General features: G+C 38.5%; 1 protein-coding gene and 1 pseudogene across 2 annotated transcripts in view; one reads left to right on the top strand and one right to left on the bottom strand.

Annotated features, from left to right (window-relative positions):
• Positions 1-16819, bottom strand: part of crb (cell polarity complex component crumbs) — a 642968-nt gene that overhangs the window by 456523 nt on the left and 169626 nt on the right. For both annotated transcript variants that reach the window (XM_071694202.1, XM_071694201.1), the window contains exon 5: positions 13422-13663. In XM_071694202.1, coding sequence (XP_071550303.1) covers positions 13422-13663 — 242 coding nt within the window. The remainder of the gene's footprint in view (positions 1-13421; positions 13664-16819) is intronic.
• LOC139766055 (double-stranded RNA-specific editase 1-like) lies at positions 11421-12589 on the top strand (annotated as a pseudogene).

Here is a 16819-nt window from a genome sequence, read left to right as displayed (position 1 = left end):
TATAGGATGCTTCTCACCTGTGAGTTCTCTTTTATTTCTCATCTGAGAAATTAGAGTCCTGTAATATATCTATCTATCATAATATTATCTCCCAAGAAACTAGTCCTGTGATATATCTATATACCATGGCATTATCAGTGGATGAACATTCTAGTTAATTAACTGACAATCACTCACTGGGCTAACACAGTAAAAAAAAAAAAAAAAAAAAAAAAAATACACAACTGATATTCTCAGTCTCCCCAGAAAGCAAAAAAATTGCATTTTTTTCTCAATTTCTTCTTGAGAATTAGGATAACTGTTCCTAGTTTACAAGAAACACATTACAGTATCTATAAGACTGGCCAATCCCATATAAACATGTTAAATTCACTTACATTTTGTACTTTTTCGTTTACTTACATGATTAGGTACAGAAAAACTATAGATCATTTTATTCCTTTATTTATTTTGCTTTGTCACTGTCTCCCGCATTAGTGAGGTAGCGCAAGGAAACAGACAAAAGAAATGGCCAAACCCACCCACATACACATGTATATACATACACATCCACACACGCAAATGTACATACCTATACATCAAAACGTATACATATATATATACACACACAGACATATACATATATACACATGTACATAATTCATACTGTCTGCCCTTATTCATTCCCATCGCCACCCACACATGAAATAACAATCCCCTCCCCCCGCATGTGCACGAGGTATCGCTAGGAAAAGACAACAAAGGCCACATTCGTTCACACTCAGTCTCTAGCTGTCAAGTAATAATGCACCAAAACCACAGCTCCCTTTCCAGATCCAGGCCCCACAGCACTTTCCATGGTTTACCCCAGATGCTTCACATGCCCTGGTTCAGTCCATGAACAGCACGTTGACCCCGGTATACCACATCGTTCCAATTCACTCTATTCCTTGCACGCCCTGTCACCCTCCTGCATGTTCAGGCCCCGATCACTCAAAATCTTTTTCACTCCATCTTTCCACCTCCAATTTGGTCTCCCACTTCTCCTCATTCCCTCCACCTCTAACACATACATCCTCTGGGTCAATCTTTCCTCACTCATTCTCTCATGTGACCAAACCATTTCAAAACACCCTCTTCTGCTCTCTCAACCACACTCTTTTTATTACCAAACATCTCTCTTCCCGTATTATTACTTACTCAATCAAACCATTTCACACCATATATTGTCCTCAAACATCTCATTTCCAGCACATCCCACCTCCTCTGCACAACTCTATCCATAACCCACGCCTCGCAACCATATAACATTGTTGGAACCATTATTCCTTCAAACATACCCAGTTTTGCTTTCCGAGATAATGTTTTTGACTTCCACACATTCTTCAACGCTCCCAGAACTTTCGCCCCCTCCCCCACCTTATGATTCACTTCCACTTCCATGGTTCCATCCACTGCCAAATCCACTCCCTGATATCTAAAACACTTTACTTCCTCCAGTTTTTCTCCATTCAAACTTACCTCCCAATTGACTTGTTCCTCAACCCTACTGTACCTAATAATCTTGCTCTTATTCACATTTACTCTCAGCTTTCTTCTTTCACACACTTTACTAAACTCAGTCATCAGCTTCTGCAGTTTCTCACCCGAATCAGCCACCAGCACTGTATCATCAGCGAACAACAACTGACTCACTTCCCAAGCTCTCTCATCCACAACACACTACATACTTGCCCCTCTTTCCAAAACTCTTGCATTTATCTCTCTAACAACCCCATCCATAAACAAATTAAACAACCATGGAGACATCACACACCCCTGCTGCAAACCTACATTCACTGAGAACCAATCACTTTCCCCTCTTCCTACACGTACACATGCCTTACATCCTCAATAAAAACTTTTCACTCCTAACAACTTGCCTCCCACACCATATATTCTTAATAACTTCCACAGAGCATCTCTATCAACTCTATCATATGCCTTCTCCAGATCCATAAATGCCACATACAAATCCATTTGCTTTTCTAAGTATTTCTCACATACATTCTTCAAAGCAAAAACCTGATCCACACATCCTCTACCACTTCTGAAACCACATTGCTCTTCCCCAATCTGATGCTCTGTACATGTCTTCACCCTCTCAATCAATACCCTCCCATATAATTTACCAGGAATACTCAACAAATCTATACCTCTGTAATTTGAGCACTCACTTTTATCCCATTTGCCTTTGTACAATGGCACTATGCAAGCATTCCGCCAATCCTCAGGCACCTCACCATGAGACATACATACATTAAATAACCTTACCAACCAGTCAACAATACAGTCACCCCCTTTTTTAATAAATCTACTGCAATATCATACAAACCTGCTGCCTTGCCTGCTTTCATCTTCCACAAAGCTTTTACTACCTCTTCTCTGTTTACCAAATCATTTTCCCTAACCCTCTCACTTTGCACACCACCTCAACCAAAACACCCTATATCTGCCACTCTATCATCAAACACGTTCAACAAACCCTCAAAATACTCACTCCATCTCCTTCTCACATCACCTCTACTTGTTATCACCTCCCCATTAGCCCCTTTCACTGAAGTTCCCATTTGTTCCCTTGTCTTACGCACTTTGTTTACCTCCTTCCAAAACATCTTTCTATTCTCCCAAAATTTAATGATGCTCTCTCACCCCAACTCTCATTTGCCCTCTTTTTCACCTCTTGCACCTTTCTCTTGACCTCCTCCCTCTTTCTTTTATACATCTCCCAGTCATTTGCATTATTTCCCTACAAAAAATCGTCCAAATGCCTCTCTCTTCTCTTTCACTAATAATCTTACTTCTTCATCCCACCACTTACTACCCTTTCTAATCTGCCCACCTCCCACGCTTATCATGCCACAAGCATCTTTTGCGCAAGCCATCACTGCTTCCCTAAATACATCCCCTTACGTCCTTTGTTCTCACCTTTTTCCATTCTGGACTCAGTCTCTCCTGGTACTTCCTCACACAACTCTCCTTCCCAAGCTCACTTATTCTCACCACTCTTTTCACCCCAACATTCTCTCTTCTCTTCTGAAAACCTCTACAAATCTTCACCTTTGCCTCCACAAGATAATGATCAGACATCCCTCCAGTTGCACCTCTCAGCACATTAACAGCCAAAAGTCTCTCTTTCATGTGCCTATCAATTAACACGTAATCCAATAACGCTCTCTGGCCATCTCTCCTACTTACATACGTATACTTATGTATATCTCTCTTTTTAAACCAGGTATTCCCAATCAACAGTCCTTTTTCAGCACATAAATCTACAAGCTCTTCACCATTTCCATTTACAACACTGAACACCCCATGTACACCAATTATTCCCTCAACTGCCACATTACTCACCTTTGCATTCAAAACTATAAAAAATATTTTCTCCTAATGAATAATCTAAAGTTAAATATTTGGAGTTTAGGCAAACCACACTGTTTACCAAAACAGCCAATCCTTAGTACTGGCAATGTGGGTATGGTGGCAGGATAGTGTGTGAAAAGATGACGATAATGTGAGTATAATTTTTCTTATACATATTCACCATTTCCTGCACAAGCGAGGTAGTGCCAGAAACAAAGAAAATGGCCTCATTTGCTCACATCCATTCTGTGGCTGTCATGTATAATACAGAGGAGAGAGACAGACAGACTGAAGTGTGGGTCTGAATGGAGAGAACCTGGAGGAAATGTAGTGTTATCAAAACTTGGGAGTGGATGTAAGCCTTAAGATGGGTAAGAGGACCTGGATGCACTGATGAGTGTGTGAAAGAAAAGTCCCTAACTGTGGGCAAAGAAGGGTACATTTGATGGGACAGCAGTCCTGACAATGTAGTGTGGATGTAAGGCATGGTCCCTAGATGACCAAGGGCAAAAGCAGGTGGGTTTGTTAAATATGAAATGTCTGAGGACAAAATTTGGTAAGGGGACTGTTGACCAAATAATCATACTTGCTTGCCTTCATCCATTCCTGTCACTAACCTGTCCCACAAGAAACAGCATTGCTACCCATGCTTCAGCGAGGCAGCATCAGGAAACAGACAAAAAGGCCACATTTGTTCACACTCAGTCTCTAGCTGTCATGTGTAATACACCAAAACCACAGCTCCCATTCCACATCCAGGCCTCACAGACCTTTCCATGGTTTACCCCAGATGCTTCACATACCTGGTTCAGTCCACTGACAGCATGTCGACCCCAGTATACCACATCATTCCAATTCACTCTATTCCTTGCACACCTCTCACCCTCCTGAAGTTCAGGCCCTAATTGCTCAAAATCTTTTTCACTCCATCCTTCCATCTCAAATTTGGTCTCCAGCTTCTCCTTGTTCCCTCTACCTCTGACACATATATCCTCTCTGTCAATCTTTCCCCACTCATTCTCTCCATATATCCAAACCATTTCAACACACCCTCTTCTGCTCTCTTAACCACAATCCTTTTACTCCCAGAAATCTCTCTTACTCTTTCATTACTTAATCGATCAAACCACTCACACCACATATTATCCTCAAACATTTCATTTCCAACACGTCCACCCTTCTCTGTAAAACCCTATCTATAGCCCATGCCTCGCAACCATATAATATTGTTGGAACTATTCCTTCAAACATACCAATTTTTGGTTTCTGAGATAAAGTTCTCTCCTTCCACACATTCTTCATTGCTCCCAGAACCTTCATCCCCTCCCCCACCCTGTGACACCTCCGCTTACTTGGTTCCATTCACTGATTAATCCATTTCCAGATATCTAAAACACTTCACTTCCTTCAATTTTTCTCCATTCAAACCTCCATCCCAATCAACTTGTCCCTCAACCCTACTGAACCTAATAACCTTGCTTTTATTTGCATTCATCCTTAACTTTCTCCTTTCTCACACTTTTCCAAACTCAGTCACCAACTTCTGCAGTTTCTCACTCGAATCAGCCACTAGAACTGTATCATCGGGAAACAGCAACTGACTCACTTCCTAGGCCCTCTCATCCCCAACTAAATGAATCTATATAAGTATTCCTGGGGATAAGGGAAAACTCATATAATCTGCATGCTGTAGAAAGAGCATGAAATGGGAAGAAATTGGAGGCTAGAAATCATTCTCTCTATATATTTCAATTTTCAAAAGTGGGAGTAGGAGTTGAGCAAGGAGAGCTCATCTTTCTTAGAAGCTCAGGCTGAGATGTTTGAATGGGCTTGATATAATATGGATGAGAAGGGAAAGACAGGCATAATGTTTTGGGAGAAAAACTTAGATGGTCTGGCTCCAAGTATGGTTTAAAAAAGTCCGAGGGGTAAAGTCTGAGATTAGTGTGAAGTGGGTGGCACTCCTGCCACAGATGTGAGAATGTGTTACTGAGTGTAAAAAAAGCAAGTTCTAAACTGATGTGAATGGAAATGGATTACAGGAGTTGGGTGATTTTCAATGATTATGCACCTGGAGAGAGAGAGAGAGAGAGAGAGAGAGAGAGAGAGAGAGAGAGAGAGAGAGAGAGAGAGAGAGAGAGAGAGAGAGAGAGAGAGAGAGAGAGAGAGAGAGAGAGACAGAGAGAGAGAGAGAGAGAGAGAGAGAGAGAGAGAGAGAGAGAGAGACAGAGAGAGAGAGACAGAGAGAGAGACAGAGACAGAGAGAGAGAGAGAGAGAGAGAGAGAGAGAGAGAGAGAGAGAGAGAGAGAGAGAGACACACACACACACACACAAACACAATCTTGGGAGGAGCTGAGTGAGTGCCTCAGCAATTTTTATACAAAGGATCAAGTATTCGTGCTAGGAAATCTGAATGCAAGAATGGATGCTGTGGCAGTTGAGGGTATAACTGGAGGCCATAGGGTAACAATGTCAGAAGTGGAAAGAGTAACAGCTTACTCTTTCCACTTCTGACTCAAATAACCTCTTTCAGTCTCTCCTCACTCATCCCCTTTTCATGTCTTAATCATCTAAGTCCAGCCTGTTTAGCACATACTCAGCCTACTACCATACCTCTCACTCAGACTGTCATTCTTGACAGGATCAATCCTCCTTACACAGCGTACTGTCTTCAAACATTTAATTTCCAACATATCTACCTTTTTTCTATTCTTTTGCATATAATGCCAGTAAGTTTCACCCATAAAGCACCACTGTGAACACTAAACCATCAAACATACCTAACTTTACCTTCTCTTTCTATCCACTCATTAATGCATCTAAGAACTCTGACCCCTCACCAATCCTATTTTTCCTTCAGTTCCCAAAATTTCATTCACTGACATGTTTTCCCATGTATCCAAATTAATCCACTATCTCTATGTTCACCCTACTAAAAGACACACTCAAACCAGCCTGTCTCACCCACCCCTGTTAAACCTTGTAACAATACTTTATTCTTATCAACTTTCAATTTCCTCCTTTCATACACACTCCCTAGCTCAAGACACCAGCTGCTGCAGTTTCTCACTCAAATCAATCACCATATCTGTGTCACCAGCAAACAACAACAGACTCATCTCCTAAGAATTCAACCCCAAGCACACTGTAGACTGTCTCTCTCTCCAGAACCCTTGCATTTATCTCCCTCACTATCCTGTCCAGAAAATTATTAAACAGACATGGTGATGTCACACTCCCTTGACGCATATTACCTTCACGCAGAACTACTCACTCTCCTCTCTTCCCATTTGCACACACACACCCTTTATTCTCAAGATAAAAACTCCTCATTGCTTCTACTAGCTTTCTTATCATGCCATCCATTGCATTACTATCTCTATCAACACCATAAAGTTTTCTCCATATTACTATATGCCATACCCTTTTTTTTCTCTAATCCCCCATAAAGTCTTTAAAGTTAACATGTGACCCACACATCCTCTCCCACTCATGAAGCCACACTGCTCCTCCCAATATGATATTCTGTGCTTGTCACCACCCTTACAATTACTAGTTTCCTAAATAGCTTATGAAGTACACTTCAAATATTCACTTTTGTCCCCTTGCCTCTACATACTGGCACCATGCAGGTATTCTGCCAGTCCTCAAGCACCTCACCTTAAGTCAAATATAATCTGAAAATCCTGACTAATCAATCAACAACAATGTTATCCTCCTTTAGAAATTCAACTGCAATCTCATCCACTCCAGCAACTTTGCCACATTTGTTACTTAAAATTTTCACAACCCCTGCCCTTTTCACCAAACCCTTCACCATGACTCTAAGTCTGAATAACATCAAATCCCATACATCCCATTTCCATCATCTATCATCCACCACAATTGATACTCCTTCAAAACCCCTCACTCCATCTCTGGCTCTTATTTGTCTGTTACCACTTTCCCATTTGTTGTCTTGTTCTCCTCAAGCTATTCACCTCCTTCCACAACATTTTCTTATTCTCCTGAACTTTGCTAATACTCCCTCATACCATCACTCATTACCCTTTCACAAATGCCCACATCCCATCTTCCACCCACACGTTAGAAATGCTTCCCCAAATACCTTCCATTCCTTTCTATTCTTCTAGTTTTACTTATTCTCACCTTCTCACCATAAACTATTCTTCACCCAATCTTTCATTAGCCTTTTTCCTAAGCTCACTCATCTTCACCTCCTGCTTCCTAACCAAACCATGTCATTTCTTCTTTTTCTAAAGCCATTACAAACTTTCACACACCAAGAAGTGATCAGACATCCAACTTATTTTCTCAGCACATTCACATCTAATCACCAACATATGCATTCACCATTCTTTTAAACAAGTATTCCTTATGACCAATCCTTTTACAGCAAGCTTATCAACAAGATGTTCATCATTTTTTTCCAATGGGTATCCCATGCCCACTCACTTTTCATATTGCCCACTCGTGCATTCAATCTTCCCCTTAAAATTTGATCTCTTGCATTGAAACTACTGAAGCACTCACTCAGCTCCTCTCAAAAATTCTCACTTCTCACAACTCTTGTGAGCAGGTACATGAGCAGTAGCGTAGATTGTTTTACACTTATTTTGATATTCATATGGGGGTAGTGAAAAAAAGTTGTGGATCCTCGAGAAAAATTCTGCAAAAAATATGGGTTCTCTGTGTCAATAATTTTTAGCCCCGAGAGGCTAAGAAATTGAAAAATAAGATCTACAGCTGAAAATACATTTATTCTTAAAAGGGGTAGAGTAAAATTCATAGAAATACAATTAAAGTATTTCTGAAATCTGTACATAACTGAACAATTCCTTCAGCCCTTCAAAAATTAGAAATATAGCATTTTTACTAAAAATACCACCTATCTTAAAAAATCACTATATATCTAATTGCAATATTTTTCAGCCATAGGTGCCATAATAATGCTTTAGATACACTTAAATATCGTGACAAGTTTGAGACAAATATTTCAAAAACTTACATAATCTATGAATGATGAAAGCTATAGATTATTTCACCCACATGAGCAAAATCTAGTATTTATCCCAACTGAAGTAGTGTCCCGTTAAATGGTTATAGTAAACATCTTTCAAGCACAGAACATATTTCCTCAGAAACTAGCCAATTATGTGCTCTTTATCTACATGCTTCATATCAATCACATGATAAGTGCGTGATAGCTAGATTTCACTGGCCCAACCAACAAAGGGATAGCTCATCCCTCAGTCACATTTGAGTGCCCTTAGAGGAATGGTGTCTTATGTTTATTTTCATCAGTGAAATGGCAAGCTGCAGTACTAGGCAAGCAACCAAGTGCCCTACATTTGGTCAACCAGAAAAAATGAAACAAATTGTTTTACTAACACATGAAGATGTGATGAATGCATGCCAGTTGAAAAAAAATTTATTATTATTCTCTACTTCAAAGGAACCAGCATTTTCAGGTATTTGTGATGTAGTTACTAACTTCACCAAGGAAATCTGATTGTCAAAATCAATTCCTACTGTATCAAAAAAGCATATCAAAGATATGATCAATAAGCATCACACAAAATACAAAAAAATTTTCTATCACTATACCTCATATCAAGTGAAGCTCTATGAGTTTCAGAACCATGCAAAAGTGCTTTGATATTGTAGCTTGTAAATGTTCAAATTTGAATTCTTGTAATTGTTCAGCTATAAAGAAAGTTCCTAGAAATAAACATGAATTTTTGGCTGATCAAAGGTCAGAGAGACAGATGATAATTGGAGGTGTAGACTGTAAAGAAAGCCTGAGGATCAAAAAAAGATCTGAACATAAAAATAAGGATAAACATAAACATGATATTGAATTAGGCCATTCACCTTCATTTCTTGTAGTTCTTCATATGAACCATCAGACTATGAAACAGGTACCTCCTAGTGCTAAGAGATATTTCAACAAATAGAAATAGACTTCTACAGCACACTCTTGAGACAGAACAGGTGTATCAGACAGGGCAGCTGGAACTATTTCCAGTTCACTACCACAGGACACAGGTGAAATTGCTGAAAGCATTACCAATTTTGTTATTGACAGAAACAAAATTTGCCATGAAAGGCAAAAAGCATACAGTGAAAGTCAATAGCGCAGAGATGGACACAACTAATCCTTTTGCCATTTACTTTGATGGACATATAAAACTATTGTCAGAGAACAAAAAGGCAGCAAATTTTCAAAAACCATTGTAAATGAAGAGCATATTTGTCTTACAAGAGCCAAGATAAAAATTTATCACCCATATTACTCTGAATTCAGGTAATGGCAGTGATATTGCAAAAGAAACACAAGGTTTTCTTATTTCATCATTTGTTGACATAACATATTTGAGAACAATTGGGTGCAATGACATGGCTGTAAATACAGGTCCTAAATATGGACTAATAACACTTCTTGAACAATATATTAGCAGGCCACTGCAATAGCATATTTGCTAGCTTCAGGTTAATAAAAGGCCTTTAAGGCATCTGATCACAACCATGGATGGTAAAACAAGTTGACCAACTGAACTTACAGAAGTTGGCAAACGGTTAGAAGACTGTGAGAAAATTCCAGTGATATAAATTTCAAGGCTATCGAATCAGACTCTGATGAAATGAGTACCAAACAAAAATACTTATTTAATATTCATGAAGCAGTCTCTAAAGGTACAGTGGATGAAGCACTATCACATCTTAATCCAGAGAAAATATCTCATTCATGGCAGATGACAACATCAAACTGAGATCTACATCTCTATGTTACAACATCTGAGCCTTCAAACACATTGTAAAATATTAGCTGATTTTATGAATAAAGTTTATGAACCTATGTGGTTCAAGATAAAGTGCAAGCCCTTCAACAAGTTTGGTGCTAAACATTTGCACGAAACCATTGTCTGTACTCGTCCTTTGCTAGCAATATCAAGCGAATTGTGAACCTTGTTATTTTGAGAAATGCATTCTTAGGGCACCCTAAGAACATTCTCATTAGCACGATTCATGATAAGAGATAAGTGAGCTGGGATGGAGAAGAGTATTGCCGGTAAGAAAAAAGAAGCCTCCTTTAACAATGGATATCAAATATGAAACTATCTCAAACATCATCAAGAGCGGCATTCTCATTGAAAATGATGATTTCAATATGCCATGCTACAAACAGGCAGTACAATGCCACACAAAATTAATTAAGGAAGAATCAACTAAAGTGTGTGGCCAAAAGAGTAGAGATGGGTACATATGAACAACCCATCAAAGTAGAAAGGTTCTGCAAAAATCTGATTTGAAAAAAAGAATTCATTACTTAAAAAAGCATAGCTCCTTATATGGTTGGGTGGTTGGGAACGAGTTATGGTGGACCTCACAATGCAGCCACATCCACCCAGTGGGTTCTGGGATATTTCTGAAATATTGTACTTCATATTTCTGGGGATAGGGGAGAAAGAATACTTCCCACGTATTCCCTGCGTGTCGTAGAAGGCGACTAAAAGGGAAGGGAGTGGAAGGCTGGAAATCTTCCCCTCTCATTTTTTTTTAATTTTCCAAAGGAAGGAACAGAGAAGGGGGCCAGGTGAGGATGTTTCCTCAGAGGCCCAGTCCTCTGTTCTTAACGCTACCTCGCTGAGGCGGGAAATGGTGATTAGTATGAAAGAAAAGAAAGAAAATTTCTAAAGTACAATAAGTTAAAAATAAGCAAAGAGCAGCATACAATAGACTATTTGTTATATCTTTAAGGAAAACCACACAGTAAACTTCAAATTTCATTTTATATTAATAATGAAATGACACATAAAATAAGATGGCACTTATCTATGAATCTAAAAGTTCTGTAATGAAGAATGAGTTGTTATTTTTACCTAATGATGTTCATATACTTCAATTACAATCAAGCCATCATCATTATAGCACCTATGGCTGAAAAATATTGCAATTAGATTTTTTGCAAATTTCTGAAAATAGGTGGTATTTTTAGTAAAAATGCTATATTTTCAATTTCCTTGGACAGCTGATGTTGTTCAATAACTGACAGATTTCAGAAATACTTTATCTAAGTGTATTTCAGTAAAATTAACCCTACCCTACTTGAAAATAAACAATTTTCAGCTTTAGATCATTTCTATAGATGCACATTTTTAATACCATATTTTTCAAGAAGGTATCAGTAGCAAAGAATCTTAAGAGCCAAAGATATGTGCAGCCAAAGAATACAGTAATGTGTCTCAATGAACTTCGACCAGATGTAACATACAACATCGAACAGGAATGAGGAGTTGGCCAGCTGTTTTGTATATCTGTATGGGTTGACGGTCAGAAATACTGTGATTTTGGGTCATCTAAACAGTTAGCAAAGCAAGCATCAGTTGAGGCAGCACTCATTAGCTTTGTAAAGCCACCAGTTAATTCATCTGAAAGTGCAGAGGAGGACAAGACCCCTTAGGCCACCCTTGCATCATTTGCTATTTACAAACTATTCAATGATTGGTGTGAGGGTCGAGCCGGCATGTGTCCACCACCTTCACAGCCCTTCCTCTAGCAATCTTAAATCAGAATATGGAAGCTAATTCAGCTGTCAAGGAAGAGTCTCCTCAGGCAACAGCATTTCCTGAAGCAATTACTCCTCACTTGGGAAGCCGTGTACCAAGCGCTCCTGCTACAGATGGAAAGCAAGAGGTAAATTCCTTTCCCAGCAACAGATCCTGTTAAAGTGCCAAATCCTGCTAAACAGGTTACTGAAATTGCTGCTAACATGCATCCTGTTATGGAACTGCATCAGATGAAGCCTGGCCTACATGCAATGTTAATCAGACTACACATGAAAGCAAGCCATTCTTTACTGTGTCTGTTGAACTTGATGGAATGGAGTTTACTGGGGAGGGACCAAATGTGAAGAAAGCAAAATTCGTCTTGGCCAAGAAAGGAATCCAAGGATTATATGGTATTGAATCTACTTTTCAGATGTCAGTGAAGAGAACCCATATTTTTGCAGAATTTTTTCTCATAGATCCACAACTTCTCTGCACTACCCCATATCAGTATAAAAAAGTGTAAAAACAATCCACCATAATGAGCAGTAACAATCACTGTTTCACTTACTTTCACAATCAAAATCATGCATAATTAGTCTGCTATTAATTACTAGTTATCATATCATACAAAACTAGTTATGAATATAAAGATATAGCATTAATGGCAAAACTTGAAATATGGTCAAAGGATTTGGATGCCCCCACCTAAAGCCAAATGTATAAGAAAATTTAAACTGTTGAAGTGACACTAACATAATGAATTTATGCATTATGTGAATAATAAACACTTCTGGTCATATTGTGGTAAAATCAGGTGGATACAGGGCATCTAAGTACCATACTAAATATTATGAAAAACATTATTCAAATAGTCTAACAAATATGATAACTAATGTTAGTTTTAGGCAAAATTAAAATAAGTATGACTTAAATGGCTTAAGTTGACAAAAAGGAGTCCAACTGCATGATAGGTGGTAAAATTTGCTATTAGCTGAGATATGCTTACCAATTAATGATTTCATCTGTAATCTACTTTAACATCAAATTCTATAAAGCATTGTTAGTTATTATTCAATAATGTTACACTACTGAAGAGCCCTCTTTGTACCAAAGATTTCATGCCTACCTCCACCTGGTGTGTGGAGAGGAATGGAGCACAGATGAAGAAGTGCAGGCAGCCACAACCATAGCAAACGAAGTAGTCATCGCCACAACCATCAGAGAACAGTCCACCACCAAGCAAGTGCAAGTAAAGCCAAGACAGATACCCAACATCACAAAAACATTTACTGTGCATATATGAATAATCAGGTAGGAAAATACTGCACAGAAATTAAGGACAATATAGCCTTAATGTAAAAGAGACAGAGTAAAACCATTTAACAACACATGAGAATTTCAAATTTCATTCTTTATCAAACACTCGATAGCCTTTTCAACGAAACTAACACAGAGGAAAAATACTCAAAGTTATATTATGTACTCACTGCAGTCAGTACCATCCGGAAGGGGACACAAATCCCACTCTACTCCCACATGGAGTGCCAGAGGATTTGTGAGTTCAGTGCCAGCACCCTGAAGGATACATCCAGTGAAGTTGTTTCCAATAGTCAGCTGTGGTGAAGGTGACCAAAGACCCAAATCAATGAGGGGAGCACTGGAACTAGTTGTATTAGCAACCACAACAGTTGACTGGTCCACACCCAGCCGCAGGACACCAAGCTCAAACCTAAACAGAGATAATCATTCTTAAGTCTATACTCTGAAAATGATTCTACCTGCTGTGGTTAGCATAAATAAATACAATAATTCTTGAATGAACACTTTCCCTTACCTTATACACACATTAATTTGTTTCAGGGTATGTGTCTACCCAACAACTAAGTCTGTGACCAAACTTCCCATGAATCTATTGGACTGTTTGCTGCAGCGGGTCTCTGCTTGTTATATGTTAGGCAACTTTGCTGGTTTGGCTCACCTTGATGACAGTTTCATTAATTTTCTGAAAAAGTCTAAGTGATCCCTCCTTTTTACCAATAGTACGTTGAAGAGACAGTGGCCATCAATATATTTAATATCTTTACTGGTTTTGTATGGCATCTCTGCTCTTCAGTGGATTCAGTTTAACTATCCTTCTTGGGCAATCATTCTAGCAAAGAAGTATCTTTGTGACCAAGCCTTCTAGTATTTTTCATTTGTATGCTTTACTGTACCTCTCACACTGGCAATCTAATAGATAAAGAACTTTGGCTTTCAGTCCGTTCCAGTACCGGTGTTTTACTGAATTAATGCATACGGTGAAAGACGTGAATATGTACTAGCTTAGCAGTTTCTCTATCTCTATAAGGTGTTGTCAACACAGAGCACTATTACAAGTGGAAGAACAAGTGCTCTAAAGTTATAATAATGGCCCTAATGCACTCATGTTAAAAGATCTTACTACTTAATCCATCATATTTGCTGATTTAAAAATCATTATTTGTTTTCTCTAAAGGTACAGTAATTCAACATTATCCTTCATATAACTTTGACACATCTCTGACTTTATTATCTTATGATCAGTCACATTTCTACATTCTATCTATATTATTTGGTTTTTAAATTCAGTCTGTTGCAGAGCTGAATTTCTTTATCACCGACCATCATGATATTACCTAAGCTCGCTGGAGAACTTGGTTGTTATCTACTTGCTGGTTTTCAGTGTCATCAGTTACCAAGAACACCTATTAATTCTGGTGTCACATGCAAAAATGATGCACTGCAGTATTTGTAAAATGTTATGAATGTCACAAGTTAGCATGAGGAATGGCATGGGAGCAATTCCTCTAAGAGTTGAAGTCTTTCAACAAAATCCTTTAAGTATCCATCATAAACTTCGTTTGAGTCTACATTCTACACACTAGCAATTTTTATCATTATAATACTTTCACTGCAGAAGATATGCACAAACTAACAACAAATACTCAGACACCAATAAAACATTTTGAAAAGGCAAACAAATCTTCAATTGCTTGCCATGAGACAGCTTTCTATGTTACAAATCAGAGATGTACACATTGGCTAACTTGGCTTTTCAATATCGCCAAGCACATGGTCCTGCTTTCCAATCCCTGAAAAAATAACACCTAAGAAAGACATCTGAACCTGAGTGCTGATGAATCATCAATCCAAGTCAGAGAAGAGAGGTATGATTAGCAGATGTCTGTTCAGTAACCAATACAATTCAATATCCATTCTAAACAAGAGAATATCAAACAACATGCTTCAAACTATTGTCAACTTTGGGTATCCACAAGACAAAAGCTCACGTGGGGTATCCTGACCTATGATGTACTGGCACTTTACAGACCAACAGCATATGTTGGCTCCTTCAACAAGCTACTATACCTCCTTGTAATTTTTTCAATTTACTTGTTATTTTCTGTCCTGAAAATTCTATTCTTAACACTGCTTTCTATACAGTCTGAATTTGAATGTGCAAAACACAGGATTCTGGAGAATCTAAAATTACTTCTTTATGATCTTTCTTTTTTGTATTTCCAAATAAATCACTAAGACACTCTCTATCAAAAGAGAGCATACACCAAATTACCATAGAAAGAAGAGAAGCCATACATTGAATTTCAGTAATTTTCTACATACTAACAAAATCCACATTGTGTCAAAAACCCAAGAGCAACCCATAAAATATTTTTTTGGTGAATTCTACCTTTAACTTTGTCTTTCAAATAAAGTGTTTGCTCTTATATTGTATTAGAAACAAACTAGCAAGTACAGTTCACATGATGAGTGACACCAAAATATGCTGCAAAACAAGGGAAAACGTCGAAGGGACCAAAAAGTCTCACAAAAAATGCTATAGATTCATGTTATAATGGGAAGTTCTGACTCTATATGGCATTTATGGAAGACTGCTACATGCTGTTGAGAGCTTTTATAATGAAAGCAGTGTATATGTGATAATAACTGGCGATATGAAAGAGTGGTCAGAAATGAAACTTGAGTATTTCTAGGTTGTGTGATGTTTCTCCAGTTATCTGATGTTTTTATAGGGAGGGCATTTCATGAGATGACAAAATTGGGGAAACAGTGATGTCCTTAAATGTTGCACTCAGAACAATCATTGGCTGCCTCACTACTAATAATTCTCAACATCTTCACTATGAAACAAAAATCCTCCTAATATAAACCCACCTCAACTCCTTCAAAATGCTCAGCACTCAATTCAAAGCAACAGCACTAGGCCCCTTCCCACCATCACCACTCTATAACTAAGCACTAACCCTTATGTAGAAATAAAAAGCTTGTCCCTAACTCACATTTCAGTAACCTCTACACACAGATCCCCCATCCCCAATATAAAACTAACATAACAAATACTCACTAAAGTAGCATGACAAGCACTAAACAAGTGACTCCCAATCCAATCTTAAACTCCAACCCTCTGGCCATACAGGGATCAGAAACCATACTTCCCAAACGAACAGAAGTCACACTCTTCTGCTGATACTCTGGACATTGCCCATCACTCTAACACTACAAACATCACTTCAACATAGCCCAATACCCTTTACAACCATGATGCAATTACCAGCACTTACTGCACATAGACACACACACAATATCACAATAATCAATGACCTAAAGTTCTGACTAGAGGATGTGGCCAATTTCCTGAGAGCTGCAGGGGCCTCATAAGGGTAGAAGGAACTCATGGGGTAAGAAGTAAGTATTCAAACAACCCAGGATCCTATCTATGGGCCTCAAGTGGTATGAAAGCAACACTTGACAAGGATGTATTAATACCAGTTGACAAAAAAGAGCATAACTATTTTGAAGACTTTTCATCCCCAAAGAACCCATCTTACCCCGCTCAAATATAGAG

The sequence above is a fragment of the Panulirus ornatus genome, chromosome 56 (genome assembly GCF_036320965.1).
Source record: "Panulirus ornatus isolate Po-2019 chromosome 56, ASM3632096v1, whole genome shotgun sequence".
Classification (NCBI taxonomy): domain Eukaryota; kingdom Metazoa; phylum Arthropoda; class Malacostraca; order Decapoda; family Palinuridae; genus Panulirus; species Panulirus ornatus.
The sequence above is the reverse complement of the archived record's forward strand: the minus strand, read 5'-3'. Positions and strand labels throughout refer to the sequence as shown.